This window comes from Diabrotica undecimpunctata, chromosome 6 (assembly GCF_040954645.1).
Source record: "Diabrotica undecimpunctata isolate CICGRU chromosome 6, icDiaUnde3, whole genome shotgun sequence".
In the NCBI taxonomy this organism is placed as follows: Eukaryota; Metazoa; Arthropoda; class Insecta; order Coleoptera; family Chrysomelidae; genus Diabrotica; species Diabrotica undecimpunctata.
In genome coordinates, this window is record NC_092808.1 from 141,023,541 (window position 1) to 141,039,753 (window position 16,213).

General features: G+C 34.3%; 1 protein-coding gene across 5 annotated transcripts in view; it reads left to right on the forward strand.

The window, feature by feature from the left end:
- Positions 1-9,366, forward strand: part of LOC140443985 (sodium-coupled monocarboxylate transporter 1-like) — a 244,311-nt gene extending 234,945 nt beyond the window's left edge. For all 5 annotated transcript variants that reach the window (XM_072535536.1, XM_072535538.1, XM_072535540.1 and 2 more), the window contains one exon: positions 2,222-9,366. In XM_072535536.1, the coding sequence (XP_072391637.1) occupies positions 2,222-2,585 (364 nt within the window). In that variant the 3' untranslated portion in view covers positions 2,586-9,366. The remainder of the gene's footprint in view (positions 1-2,221) is intronic.
- The last annotated feature ends 6,847 nt before the right edge of the window (positions 9,367-16,213 follow it).

Sequence of the window (16,213 nt, forward strand, 5' to 3'; positions counted from 1 at the left end):
TAGCAAGAGATAGGTCACCAATCGGCAAAAGAAATACCAAAAGATGGAATGGCAACTTTCCATAGAGGTATTAATCCATCAATGAACAAGAAGAATTGCTTATAAAGAGGAATAAGAACACTCAGCAAGTTTAAAGGTCCTGCACTGAAAAATGACTGAAGGATCGAAAAATATTTGCAAACTTGTGAGCAAATAGAAAGATTATAAAACAAGTAAGAAAATGCTTGAAAAATTGAGATCAAAAAAATAAATCACCTAGAGCAAATGAGATCCTTTGGACGGGAAATATCGATAAATGTGATAAAAACATTTTCAATGATGCTTGTTTTATAAGGATAGTAACCCCCAACCAATTATATAATGCACAATAACCATAACGTGCAAATAAGGTGACATAGCAGATCTAAAGAAGTATTAGTTTGCTCTTCCATATATAGAAACTATTCTTAAAGATAAAACTATTTCTACAAAACGGCTTGTGAACACACTAGAAAACTAGATAGTTATCAACCTTGATAGACAGGCTGGATTTCCCTCCAGATCTGAAGAAATGATTATCTACGAAAAGTTCTTAAAACGCTAATAGATAATACAATAGAATAAAATAAACCTATATTTCTTATAGTCGTCAAAATCGAAAAAGCATTTGATACAATAGATCATCAAAAAAAGCGTCGAGCATAGTCTGACTGCCGCATTGACTACTGCTGTATGCATTACCATATTAAAAGTATCTACGAAGCAGGTACAGTTTGTGTCCGAATTCATGGAGGCACCGAAAATTCCAGTTATTAGACAAGGTGACAGTGTTAATTAGATAAGGTGACACTATCTCTCCGAAATTATTTACAGTTTTGCTTGAATCTATGTTCAAGTCCAATATTCCAGTGTGTTTGAAAAGGAGGGTTTTTCTTTTCAATAAGAGTTACACAACATGTTACAGAAAGATCTATTACCATAAGATATAAAGTACCCAACCTTAAAAAATGAAGAACAGGAGTTACGAATGCAATTAAAAAAATAACCACGGCCAAATAAAGTTGACATATTTTCAGACTGATGGATGATAAATTGACTAGAAAGATTTTGGAATACGACCAAGACAAAAGGCATACCGAAGCAGAGGACGTCTATCGACTAGATGAACAGATAATATAAAACGCATTACTATGAATTAAACGCAAGAAATTTAAGATAGAAATAACTGGAAAAGAGGCCTACGTTCACCAGTGGAAAAATATAGGCTAACTGCTAATGGTAATGTTCTTTGAGTAAGAAATATTCAGTGAGAACACCCACGATAAGAGTGCAGTCGTCTGAAGCTCTATGAAATGTTTGCATAAAAAACAGAAGGTTGCGATAACCTTTTTACTTATTTTTAAAAATTTACAGTAGACTACACAAGTTCCTTTTAAGATTATCAGCAACGTCCTTATCAATAATGGTTTTATGTCCTGGCAACCATAATTAACTTGCTCTGTTGTACTACGCCAATTGCTTAAGGGACTACGGTTCCAAGTTGTCACGGCAACTTGGCTATATGGGAAAATAAATATTTTGACCGGAAAGAAGCCGCGAGTCTCACATAAGTAAATCATTGCACTTTTTCAACTCTATTATTGCGTTTTGCTACAAAACTTCTAGTAAATAGGCTTGTTACGTAGTAGGATATCAATGCCGTATTATAATAGGGCTAAAAAGATACCATCTTTCTCAGAAGATCTGTTGAACTATTGATAGCTCATTTAATTCTATTGTTTGTGAAGATATTGAGTTCTAGGCTCTGATGTTATTGATGATCTATATGTAGATTCATAAAACTCAGCTTCTGCTTCGTGTTCAATAAATATTGCACCATGAAAGGGAGCATTTAAAAGGTATCCCATTTTTTCCTTTTGGTTTCTCTAAACTCACCGTTTAGTTCTTATATTTTATTAAATCCTTTATTTATGGTCCTAATAATTACCTGAATTTTCGCGTATGTTAAACGGTCTCTACGCACTAGCCTTTTTTTATCCACTGCCTTGTTTCACTAAGACACATCTCGTGCTTTATTCCTGATAGCATAAGCTTCCTTATACATTTTAACTACACTTGTAACTATAACGACACATAAAATCCTTTACAGTTTATAAATTATACTTAATCTACGACAGGAATTATAATTAAGTTTACAAAACTTGCATAGGTATATGTTAAAAGAGCTCGTTTTTTGTTTTAGTGATCCTCTTACTCAGCTCTACTCAGTAACCTATATGTACTACTCCTTTATTGGATGCTTCATTACCATACTCTTCGGATGGACAGTCTCATACTTCACAGGCAGCGAAAGTGACAGATACGACGAAGAGCTCATCCATCCTATCGCAAGAAAAATGGCCAACGTGTTCCCAGGAAAGAAAAGAATATACTCACAAAAAACCATCGACGAAGAAGAGAAAATAGAAAAGAGTTCAAAATTAGATAATTTTGTGCAGCCATCGACTAGTTATGGTAATGCAGAGAAAAAGGGTTCGATAAATCCCACTTTTAATTCGGATTTATCGGATGAATCAGTCGATGGAATTTACAAGACGAAGTTGTGATTTTAGCTAGAGTTACGAAGAACATTGTAATGGTATTAAGTTAGGTGCCTATTACTTTTAGCAACTTCTGTGATCTCTAGCTGTTATGAACATATTTTGGTGTAATTCATACGTTGTGTTTGTTGATTGATTAAAAATAATTGTCAGTTAAATCGTAGATCGTAGGTTTTTAATTTATGAATTAATAGGTTTATTCATCTGACAGTTACAATATCATCCGTAAACAAATATTTTGTTAAAATAAAACCGAACCGAAACCAAAACGTTTTATAAAGCTTTATAGGTAGAAAATACTGTCAGGAAATTGGAGTGATTAGAGTTTTAATGAAATGCTTCTGATGTATAAAAAAGATATTTTTTGTAACTCACTATAACAAAGATGCAATTATTAATTTATTTATTGCATTAGAATTCAAACGCATTATTAAACAAGTTGCTTATAAACAAGTTACAGTAACATACAATTGCAATACACTTTAAATTAGTTAAAATGGAAATTGTCTATTATTATAAACTATTGGTTAAGATTTTGTGAACATAAAGTTTTCAGGACTATTATTATAATATCCGCAATAATCTCTATCTCTCTCCAATGGTGCTACAGCCCAAATCGAGCCATGGTCTCCTCAGAACTATTCCTCCAACCTTACAGTCCTGCGCCGATCTTCGCCAAGTTCTCACATCTAACAAATTTTGCGCGTCCGCTACAACTTCATCATCCTACCTGCCATTTTCGTGGACTTTCTTTTGGTCTTGCGCTCTGTATTTTACTATTCTTGCGCCCTGAATTTTACTATTTTTGTGCCCTGAATTTTATTATTTCGCGAACTAAATTTTACTATTATCTTGAAGATCTAGCTAGTATCAAGGATGCTAGTAGTCTAGTAATGTTGTCAGCGTTTGCTCCTCTTTAAAGTAATGTTGAAATAACAATCACTGATCCTACTCGTACAATATCTAGGTGCATTTTTCTCGTTGACATTGGATCCTACGAATCCTCAAAACCTGATAGCTTCTGGATAATGTTGGACGTACTATTATTTTGACATGCAGTCCACTCTCAATTGAGACAATGCATTTTTTAAATTGAATGCTTCTTCTTCTTCTTTTTATATAGACATGACTCTGTATGTTTTCAATGTGTCTCTTGCCGTCTTTACTACTCTATTTGTTGTCATTCGGCATATATGATCGTCCATTCTATTCTTCTATTGCTTACCAAGTTCTTGATGTTCTCCACCTTGCATCTACGTCGTATATCTGTACTTCTAGCTTTGTCCCATAGTATCTTATCATCAATTTTTCTAAGTGTTTTCATCTCTGCTGTTTCTAGCATCCTTTTTGTCGTCTCTATGTCAGGTCTTGTTTCTGCCGCGTATATCATTATTGGTCTGATGACTGTTTTGTAAATTCTGCCTTTCGTTTCTTTCCCGACTGGGGTAATTGCGGGGTGGATTAAGTAGCTATGCGGTTAAAAACAGCCGGTTCCAAGCCCGGATAAAATTTGAAGAGGGATTGGCAAGATTAGCAACCTACCAATGGTAAAAACCAATACTGCTCAAAGAAACAATGTTCAGCCTCGGAACCGGATTAATACTATGAAGAAATCGAATGCTTTTTACAAAATTGTATTTGACATTTGATTGAAGGCAATTTATTTACACTATCAGTTATCTTCATTATGCTCAACTGCTAAGAGCCAAAACAGTAGAGCGAAGAGTGGAGCAAATACTCCAAAGGTGATACGTTAGAACTTTTGAATAATCTCTTTGACTTCAACTTTTTGGCAGCTTTTCCTAGATACTCTTTAAAATATAGTGATCTGTATAATAAACTGTATCCAGCTCCACCGTTATAACATCATCAGTTTTTTCTATTGTTCTACCCTCTGTAGTGAGGACTCAATCGTCGTCGTACACAAAGTTTCTTAATTGTATTTACAGCATAGCTGCAGTATACAAACTGCTGGTGTCAGTGCTCATAACTAGGTATGACCTAATTATAATAAGAATTTTTTCTGTCAGACGTACTATTGGTTTACAAGGTATATCAAGGACATGTTTGCTGTTTTAATTTTCTTTGGAAACCCGCTTTGATGAAGATAGTTAGTGACTTTTAACCTGCATATTAATTTGAGATCACCTAAAACTTTTCAGAGCTGATTCTTTTGTATATAAGGATATCCACTGGTTTATATATTACAGACAGAAAAGTTGATATTGATATGTATATGTTGATAAAAATTGATATGTATTTTGTTAGGCTGTTGATTAAGTTCTTGTCAGATGCGTTATGTATGTGAAAAATCTCACTCAAGCTTTTGTGAACTTTCCACAATTTATCCAAGACTTAACTAACTATTTTGTCGAATCATGGGGCTTTTGCTGGCTTAATATCCTTAAGAGCTTCTGATGTCTTTATTGGAGAAGGTCGAAAATGTTTGATGCATAAGTTTTTTTATCACTCCCCATGAAATCCATGTTTTTTTAGTGCCCTAGATTTCTTTATGTTATGTAATGCTAATGGCTATCTGACTTTTGGGGTAGTGTACAGACACAGCAAGTTTTCTTATTATTTACTACGCTTGCCCGACTGATGTCTGCTGATTAAAGTTGACCACAGTTTCAGTTTGTGTCTTTCGTCTAGTGACATCTATGCTATGGAGTTACGCTGTTCATTGGCTGTTTTTTGATTATCAGTTTCAAGGAAGCTTTAGTATAATTCTGTTTTGTAACCAGCCACTGATTTATTGTTTGCGATACCCTCGTTTGGCTGTTTGGCTACGTTTTTAACGATACCAAGTGTCTGTGATAATTTTTTCTTTTAAGTATTATCCATCTCAAACATTTGTTCAGATATGTGAGGAACCTAATACAGTTGACTTTTTTTTGACGATAGCTAGGGGATACTTAGGGAGATTTGTCCCGCTACTTCCTATTATTACTAAACGATATTGGTTGTGTCGAAAATCAGGTAAAACTTCTCGTAAAGCTAGGAAAATACGACGAGGTTTTTTTCCCGTCTTCTTCAGGCTAATTTGACAGTCTGTCGATTTTTTACGTCAAGCAAGGGGTGTACCTGTTCGTTTTCTGTCCCTTTTATTAATACTATTCTGCGCAGCTTCAATATTTTTTGTTTACGAATGGTGTTGTTGATCTAAATAGAAAAGTCAGTTTGAATGGTCAAAAGCATCGACTGAAGAAACTAAATGCTCATTTAATCAAATTAAAAGAAGACTCGTATGAAAAATTTAGAAATTTAATACATACAAAATATAAATATGAATAATGGCTCAGTTACGGTAGTAACTAGCTGGCAAGTTCTAGACTAGTGAAATATTGACATTTCACGTGTCATTATCTAGACGCTCGTTGTCTTGACTAAAATATATTAAAGCGAAGAAAATTAATTAATAAAAAAAGATTGGACAGTGTGATGAAGACAGTAAAGCGAGGCATATTCGTGAATATAATTAAAACGATAATTCGACGACAAAAATAGGTATTGATCAGGAACCACAATTTTAATTCAAATGGGAATTATTATTTTAGGAGGGAAAAAATACCAGACAAGAGACTGGAAATAAATAAAAAAGAAAAGGGGTTAAAACTTAAATATGTTTAAATGTATGAATGAATATTATACTTTATAATTTTTATTGGTACTTACTTTACTATCCGGTGTAACACATTTTGTTGTTACTAAGGGTAAAATTTAATAGACTACTTAATAAACGATAATTATTTACACAATAAATAATAAAAAAACGTTCATTTCAAATTCAAAAAAAGTAACTATTTTAACTGTCAGATGGGGAAATGTTTAGCGCTTAAATGCATGTACTATTTATAAAAAATTGGTATGTCATTAGGTTAGCTGACCAAACTTGTTTGTATGATGTACTTTAGCTACTTATCCAGGTGTGTGTGAACTTTTAACAAAAAAGACAAATCTAAAAATTGTATTCCACTTATATTAAAATAATTGCATGAAGAAGACTGTCCAATTATAATATTGTATCACTTTGTAACTTTCAAAAGAAAATTTATAATGTTGACATTATAAAAGAATGTATTAAAAATATTACTTTATGTTAAAATAAAATTGTTATGGCTGAAATATTATGAGGTTCATCGCCAAACGTTCGTGAAAGAAGCTGAACATTTTTTGCTTAAACGTTGCATTTAAGATCACGATTATTGAGTCCATTAGATACGTACTAATCTACATTTTTTCCATTACGAACATTACTTTTGGCCTATTCCACTGCGACCTTTTCAGATCTATTGTGGTCTTCTAGTCCTAGATAACATTCCCTAGCCTGACCATTTTTAAAAAGTCTAATAGCTTCGAGACTATACCTTCCATGTAGCTATTTGCCGGTGGATTTTTTCTCCTAATGCAAAGAACCGCACATTTGCTAGACTGTCACACTGACATAGAATATTCTCTGCTGTTTCTTCTTCGAGGTGAATCTGCACAGGTCATCATCTGATAATCCCATCAGCTTCAAGTGCCTATTCAGCTTACAGTGCCCTGTTAGAAGACCTACTATGGCTTTTACTGTTTTTCTGTCTTTGCTTATTAAGTCTGCCGTAAATTTTGGCGAATGTTCTGTAATGAACTGTTTCGCCTGTCTTTGTCCTGGTGAATTCCTCCACAATTCCAGAGATTTGTGAGCTACCCACTTCCTTGTAGCCGTTCTCTTTACTGTCTTTGCAACGCCGTAGAAGGGTTCCGGTTTAATGAATGGCATTGATGAGCCTTGTTTGGGCATTTCATCTGATTTTTCATTACACTTATGACCCTCGTGCCCCGGTACCCAGGCTATGGTAATCTTACTACTGTCTCATAGTTTATTTAGGGCGCACAGAGAACCCCATACTAGTTTAGAATTGACATTTATGAAATTGAGTGCCTTGAGCGCTGCCTGACTATCTGTGAAGATAGCAACTGAAGGGAACGTTCTTTCCTGCCTTTCTATTTCTTCCACGCAGTGATGGATTGCCGTTACTTCCGCCTGGAAAACTGTCACATCCTTAAATAGACTTACCGGGAAATGATCCCTTGGTTTGTCCCTATTGCGTTATTCCATACAGGCTAATACCTACTTGATTTATATATCAGAATTTTGTTATATATATATTTTGTTGCGATTTATTTACTCTAAGCCAATTTATTTTACCAAAATCTAACTGTTTTACCTTTTGGGTATTTTACCCATATTAATCTAAGTTCCTATACTCTTGACTATTTACTGAAACTGGTACAAATCTATTTCAACATTTATTTCACGTTTTATTTAAATGTTGCATTTTATTATCTGTTTGTAAGCCCCCTACAATTTCCAATTCAACAAACTACAAAAATCCTTTTTAAAGCAAGCTGGTTTTAAAATATTTGAAAGTGGCTCTGAAACTGGTCAAAGAGTTAGATCCTTAAGGTATAAGAACTATGGGTGTCATCACCAAGCTGAATCTCATGGACGAATGTACTGACTCCCACGATATATTAGAGAATAAACTGTTGCCTTTAACACAATAATACATCAGCGTTAGTAATCAGTCTCAGAAAAATATAGACGGCCGGACTAAAAGACCTAAACGTTGCCTTGAAAGTCAAGGGAAGCTTTTTTTAGCTATCTGTCATACCTCACATAGCAGAACGCATGGTCTAGGTATGCCTTATCTATAACGAGTTCTCAACCAACAGCTCACTAAACACATCAGAGACACTCTGCTCAGTTTGCTAGATAAACTACAAAAGCAACTGTTAGAAAAAGATGTGGACTAGTCTAAGACTAAGGTTATGTTAAGGATGATCCAGCAATTGCAGCACAGATGAAAAGGAGATTCGTAGAGAGATCGCCTTCGCTATTAGAAACATTCACGGTATTAGGATTGTTTCATTTACTCTAGATATGGCTTTTGATTCCATACTAAAAAAACAAATATCTCAGGTTAATAAACATTTCTTGCAGTTTGTCGACTTGATCGTGCTGGAGCTATCAAAGATTGTTTGGATATGCAGCGATAAGATGGTCTATTATCCACAATTAAGAGAAGAAGTAGAAAAAATCGTTAATTCGAATATTAAAAGCAGGTAGCAACACTGCCAAGAGTAATTGTGCCTACGTGTTGACTGTTAAGTAGCGTAAGGAATATTAACCACGAAGACTTCATTGGATTTACAAATGCATAAAGTCATTCTGAGAAAGCGACAGCTACAGGCATTCGAAGCACTTTCCTTGACTTTAAGTTGTAAGTTTTGACCTGCAACTTTATTTCTTTTTATAGTGTTTTTACAAAGCACAAGATCAAAATACTATATCTATAATACATCTTTTGTTATTATTTAATACCTATATATTTCAACTCTTTTTATAGGTATTCTTTCCATTGGTTTTGATAATTGTTTAAATAAGTTCAAAAGTCTTTACGTGGTACTTAAAGTGACAAAATATAAAACATGCACCGAGATAAGTAGTAACTTTTAGGTTTAGATACTTTTTTATTTAATTTTCTATGATTTTTATTACTCTGATTCTCTAAGTTCCTTTTTACTAAAACATAAACAGTATTAATAAGGGAGTAGTTTACTGTGCGTGTTGATTTTAACAATAACAAACTCTTATCATAAAACTTTTAGACATATCGTCGACATACAGTGATTAGTTTTAGTAAATAATGCTCAATACCCTTACTTTTAGGTAACAATATGTCGCTATGTAGATGTAATGTTTCCTTTTATTGAATATGTAAAATATATTTTTTTTATATAATTAGTTATTTTTGTCCTACCTTGACGATTAAAACTTATTTATATATTACGCCTATATATATTACACCCTACTATATATTTTTTACCCAGCTCCTGATGATCCAGATAGTTTTTTTACAGTTCCAGTACCATCGAAATCCACATGCATCTACAAGCGATCTACAAGGGGCACTGTAATAAGAGGAAAAAATATGCAAAATAATTGTTAAAACAGATCCCCACGGACACCCATGTACAAATCCCACCCACAATCGATTTTTGGAGGTCCAACTCTGAAGTTATCTGCACATTTTAGACATGCAAAAATAGTGATTAGTAAACCCACATACTTTATGGCTGAATATTTTGGGGAACCAAAAACAGGGATTGGTAAAACACATAAAACATTTTTTTTTTTTTTTGTTAAGCCCATCTTTCTATTCGGATTGCCGAATATAGACCTCTCCTACTTCTCGCCATTCATCTCTGTTATTTGTAAGACGTTTCCACTTTGGTCCTGCAGTTCTTTTAGTATCGTCGCTCCAGCGCATTTGCGGTCTTCCTCGTGGACTTTTGGCTTCATAAGGTCGCCAATTCCCGATTACTTCCACCGGCCATCCTTAAGAAGTTCGTTATGTCCAGCCCATTTCCATTTCAGTTTAGCTGCCTCTTCGACAGCATATTTTACTTTTATTCTATAACGAATGTCTTCATTAGTTTTATGGTCTTTGAGTGAGATACCCAGCATCTGTCGTTCCATAGCCCTCTGAGTTTTTCTGATCCATGTTTATTTTAGTGAATGTCCAGGTTTGAGCTCCATATGTAAGTACAGGTAGGATACAGGGATTAAACACTTTGGTTCGCAGTTTTTGAGGTATATTTTTATTTTTAAGTACGTATTGAGACTCTTTCGAATGCTGCCCATCCCATTTTTACACGTCTGCTTATTTCGGTAGTCTGCTTTTCTTTGCTTATCTTGACATTTTGACCCAGATATGTATATTCATCTACGTGTTCTATCTCTCTTCCTTGGATGTTCCACCGTCTATCTCTTAATCCGGAAATTAGAAGTCCTACGTCATCTAGGCTTTATTCTTCTCGGCCTTTGTAGTATAGGACGTTACCGGACTCTAGTGTTATGCACTCTTCCCCTCTTCTTTTTACCTCTGCTGCTCTGTTCGACCAATTTAGACATGCAAAAATAGTGATCAGTAAACCCACATACTTTATGGCTGAATATTTTGGGGAACCAAAAACAGGGATTAGTAAAACACATAAAACAGTGCTGATAAAATGTTGATTTTGTTCGTACGTTAGCTATGGAAGGACAACCGTTAAGAGGCTATGAGGTGAAAAAGCTTTCATAGCAACGAAAGAGAATTGTTTCTCCAGATTGTAAAGCTACTATAAAGATATGACCAGAATTTAAAATATATGAAAAATGTTATTTTACGATTAATACGTGATAAAATGAAACTTCGGTAAAGGACATCACGAGCAGATTGCGATCGTGCTTTCATACATATATTCTGGTTCAGAATTGGCAATTAAAAGATTATTTTCGTTAGAACAGTAAAAAACGTAACGAAAATCAAAAACTACATTAATAGAAATTCTTTTGACGATAACCATCAACTGATGTATTAACTACCTTTGGAGTAAGCAACAATTGATGCTTACCTGCTTCAATTGGATGAGGTGGTAGGTCACTCTTTTGTCCTGGAGTTGAGAAATCAACCCCGAACAAGCATGAACTAAATATGTGATTAATGGTATAAAGATGCAAAAAGCAACCAAAAACCATTATATTAAAGAACTCTTTATAGATACTACTATAGATATTTAGAATCTATTGTTCATGGACATCAAACACAAAAATTCATTGGGGGAAGAAATTCTCATTGTAAGCTTCTGGGTCTCCCAGGTAGTCAGAAAGCGAAGTTTCCAAGCATATGATTGCATCATGGATAGGTACCTGAAATGTGAAATCTTTATTTATACTAGGGGGATCTAGGAGACACACGAGATGCGATGACTTTAAAAATTTAATATAATGGAACTAGATGAGACCAGATGGTTGGATCTGACAAATTCGAAATCGAAGTATACTAATCAGAAAATAAAGATACGAATTATCATAGTGTTGTAGTGACCTGTTTATATATCAAATATAATACTAATAATAACAGCTCAAGCAACGTGTACAGCTCTGATTATTATTCAAGTGTACTCACCCAATGTAGACAAAGACGAAGGTCATATAAATGTGTTCTATTGTGTTATTTAAAGTCCAGGTCATTATTAACCATTTAGATAGAACCATAATAAAACAGGATTATAAAGCTACACTATGAAAAGATGAATTCCAAGATGTCACTGATGAATTCAGGAAGAAAGAGAAGATTATTACAAATATATAGACTACATGTTTACCAATAAGAGATACCATATTCCATTCTCTCTTCTCTCTCTTCTCTTTGTCAACCATTTTCCATCCACTCCTGAATGTAGGTCTCTCCCAATTGCTTCCATCTTTCTCTATCTTGCGCCAATCTAATCCACTGTTTGCCTGCCACTGTTCTTATGTCATCTACCCATCTTTTTTGAGGTCTTCCCGTGCTTCTTGTTGTCGTCCTTGGTCTCCATTCTAGAATTCTCCGTGTCCACCTGTTGTCATTATATCGGGCTACGTGACCTGCCCAGCGCCATTTCATTTTTGCAATTTCTTCCACAATATCCCTAATCTTCGTTCTACGTCTTATCTCGGTGTTTCTAATCTTGTCTCTTAGTGATATTCCAAGCATGATTCGTTCCATTGCTCTTTGCGTTGTTTCTAATTTTTTAGCAGATTTTTTGGTAAGGGCTACTGTCTCCAAGCCGTAAGTACAAACTGGTAGTATGCATGTGTTATACACCTTTTTCTTTAAGTTTACAGGAATGGAGGTGTTTTTCAAGATATATGCTAATTTACCGAAAGCGCCCCATGCCAGTTGTGTTCTTCTTTTAATTTCAGCATCTTGATTTGGTTTTCCTAGTTTGATAACATGACCTAGATATACATAATGTTCAACATTTTCTATGGTATGATTTTGTATTGTTATATTTGTCTGGTCTCGGCTCAGTATTTTTATTTTGCTGTAGTTCATTTTTAAGCCTACCGCTCCTGAAACTGCATTTAATTGTTGTAACATATCATTTAATTCTTGGATATTATCGGCTATTAAAACTATGTCATCTGCGAATCGCAAGTGGTTTAAGTATGATCCGTCGACGTTGATACCCTTATTGTTCCATTCTAGTTTCTTAAAAATGTCTTCTAGAGCAAGGGTAAATAGTTTGGGAGAGATGGTGTCTCCTTGTCTTACTCCCCGTTGTAGTCTTATGGGATTAGTTTTTGTGCTTTCGTCCAGCTTTATCTGCATGGTGGCATTTTCATATATGTTTTTAATTATGTTAGTGTATCTTGAATCTATACGTGCATTTTCTAGAGATTCAAGCACTGCCCATAATTCGATGGAATCGAATGCATATTCCATTAAGTTGGCAAAAGTGTATGCAGGACCAGATTTGGCATCATAATTTAGCAAATATCAAATTCGTAGTTCCTTTAAAGAAAATAAAAGCTCAACAAAAAAATTCTCTACTAATGCAGTTAATAATTAATTTCCTATGTCACGCTAGTCACAGAATCATAGTATTGGAGTGCAGCAACGCAGAACGGATAATGCCTGTATATGCATCTGATTCAGCTTGGACTAAAACCTACCTCTGATAAGCAGTTTTGAGAAAATCTGCTAAGTTTGTTTTATTCTCTTCATTATGAAGAAATTTATCTTGGGATAATGTCGGTACGGTGCTCTTATTAAACTTTATCTCTATCGATTGGTGCTATTTTGTGCGACACAAGCGCAATCACGACTTTGCTACTGCGATATCAGGGTTTTCGGAGTAGCTATCAAATATTATACTTGCAGATATTCCATAGTGTTCTTGTAAATAAGTTAATCGACATTTTGTACAATTTTGTTTTTTTTATTGTATATATTTTAATCTTGGATTTAACCTTCCTACTCTCCCGAAGTAAATGTTACATTCTTTGTCTATGCGGGTACGGGTGGACCCAGTGGATAAAACTCATACCTGTTGTGAATTAAATTTTAATTTTTTTTTATTAATTCGTAGAAGCTTTTGTAGTTTGATGTTATTGATGTATCAAAACTAAAAACATTTTATTTTTGTAATAAAATGTACAGGGTGGCGCACCGAAAACGAAACAGATGCATTTACTGGCAGATGATTCCTTTTATAAAAAAACGCTTGGACCCGTCGATTTTGTTATCGAGGGGAAAGCCCCTCGATAACAAAGCCCCCGGAATTTGCAGCCCCCTAAGCGGGGGTGGCACCATCCCTAAAATCTTAAATGGAAAGGGGGGTCGAATGATCCATCATTTAAAAGGTCTTTCAACTCCCTTTACAATGATGTAAAATTCATGTACTTCAATTCAGTAGTTTTGGAGATTTATTGATTTAAAGTTTAAATACATCATCGTAAGAGGAGATCAATACATAGCAGCAAAGTTGTTAAAAAATAAAGAATGAACTGACCTGTCAGCCGAGTAAATGTTGAAAATGACCACCATTACTTTCCATGCAATAATAAAGATTTTGCTGAAAACGTTGCCGGACATTTTGCAATATTTGAGGAGTAATTTGATGGCACTCATTCACAATTCTTTGTAAATCTTCTAAGGATGTTGGCTGAGTAGCATAGATTTTGCTTTTTAAGTAACCCCACAAAAAGAAATCCAAAGGTGATAAATCTGGCGATCTTGGGGGCCATTCAACGGCACTTTTTCTACCAATCCATTGACCTGGAAAGGTCTGATCTAAATAATGCTGAACTCTTAATGCGTAATGTGGTGGGGCACCATCCGGTTGGAACATCAACATATTCTCAACGTATCGACCATCATTCTGATTTTCAATTATATCTGTTAGCGCAGGATCTATGGCATTTTGCAGTAATTTCAAATACATTTCACCAGTCAAATTTCCAGGTAAGAAAAAAGGACCAACCAAATGATCGCCAAAAATGCCAGCCCAAACATTTAATTTTTGTGGCTGCTGTGTGTGTACCTCATGGTAAATTCTGGGATTAGAGTCCGACCAATATCGACAATTATGACGATTTACTTCGCAATTAAAAATAAAGGAACATTCGTCGGAAAAGCAAATGTTAAATAAAAATTGTTCATCGTTTGTAATTCGTTCACTCATAACTTCACAAAATTCTAATCGCTTATCAAAATCGTCTTCATTAAGTTCTTGTACAAGGTGAATTTTATACGGATGAAAATTATGGGCCTTTAGAATCCGTTGGATAGTACGTCGACTAACACCACACGAAGTTTGCAATTTGCGGGTACTTAATGTAGGATCTACAATAACTTGCCCTAAAACCCCCACTTCTGTTGCTTCGTTCCTTATAGGATTTTCAATATTACGTTTTTTATTGGCGACTGATCCAGTTTCCCGAAATTTAGCTACAAGTTCTAGAACATATTTTCGGTGCACATTATTGTTCTCTTGTCGCTCATTAAAAATTTGTGCTGTTCTATTAGCGCACTGATTATTTCCGAAAAATATTTCAATAATTTCAACCCTTTCTGCTGGAATATACCATAGTTAATTTATGTATAAAGCAATAAATGATATTTTAACAACAAAGATTGGTCAAATCAATCTCAAACTAATGTACTATTTCCTATTTAAAATAAGTACGTGGCATTCTCTACTTATCTTTCTTCAAGAAACAACTTTTTTTGTCACAAAGGACACTTTAATTGCTATTTTTATTATTAATAAACCATGGGCGTAGTAAATAAAAGCATTTACTTATCAAGAAAATGTTTTTACTCAAATTTCTTCTGAAAGAAGTACAAACTAATTTGATGTACCTATTAAAGTCTACTTTAAACTTTAAATCAATAAATCTCCAAAACTACTGAATTGAATACATGAATTTTACATCATTATAAAGGGAGTTGAAAGACCTTTCAAATAATGGATCATTCGACCCCCTTTTCATTTAAGATTTTAGGGATGATGCCACCCCCGCTTAAGGGGCTGCAAATATTAAAGTGATTTTATGCCAATTTTGTGTCCCCCTCGAAAACAAAATCGACGGGTCCGAGCGTTTTTTCAAAAAAGGAATCATCTGCCAGTAAATGCCTCTGTTTCGTTTTCTGTGCGCCACACTGTATAATAAAACTTTATATTCAATTAAAATTATATATTTATTCAATGCAACTTTTACAAAAGATATTTGAATGATCAGGACAAATAAACCTCTTACATGCTTGACATCTTTACATCCTTTACATTACTTTACATCCGCAGTTTTTACACCTTCTTCGTTTTGGACTTTCATTTGCATTTCCACTTGTTCCAGCTACTGCATGTACATTTATTTGGATTTTTTGTGGAACGTTTAGTTTGTTCTTATTATATTGACGATTTACATGCATATATAACACATATGCGTTAATTACCGCCAAATCTAAAATATTATAAAATAAGCAAAGTCGCCACCCTCTAGTTCCTCTTTTGCAAGTATAAGCTGACGCTAATTTATCTGTTGTATCTACACCTCCTTTGTTTCTATTGTATTTTAAAATAATATCTGGTTTCTTATGTTCTGAAACCCAAAAATTGATTATAGGGCTTCTTTTCTTTTATTTAGTAAAAATTCAACTGAAATAAAAGTTTTGTTCTTTCGCAATGTTCCAATTAGTGTTAGTTTACGTTTTAATAATTCAGTCGCTAAATGGTAGTCAGTAAAAAAATTATCCGTGGTTATGTTTCGCCCA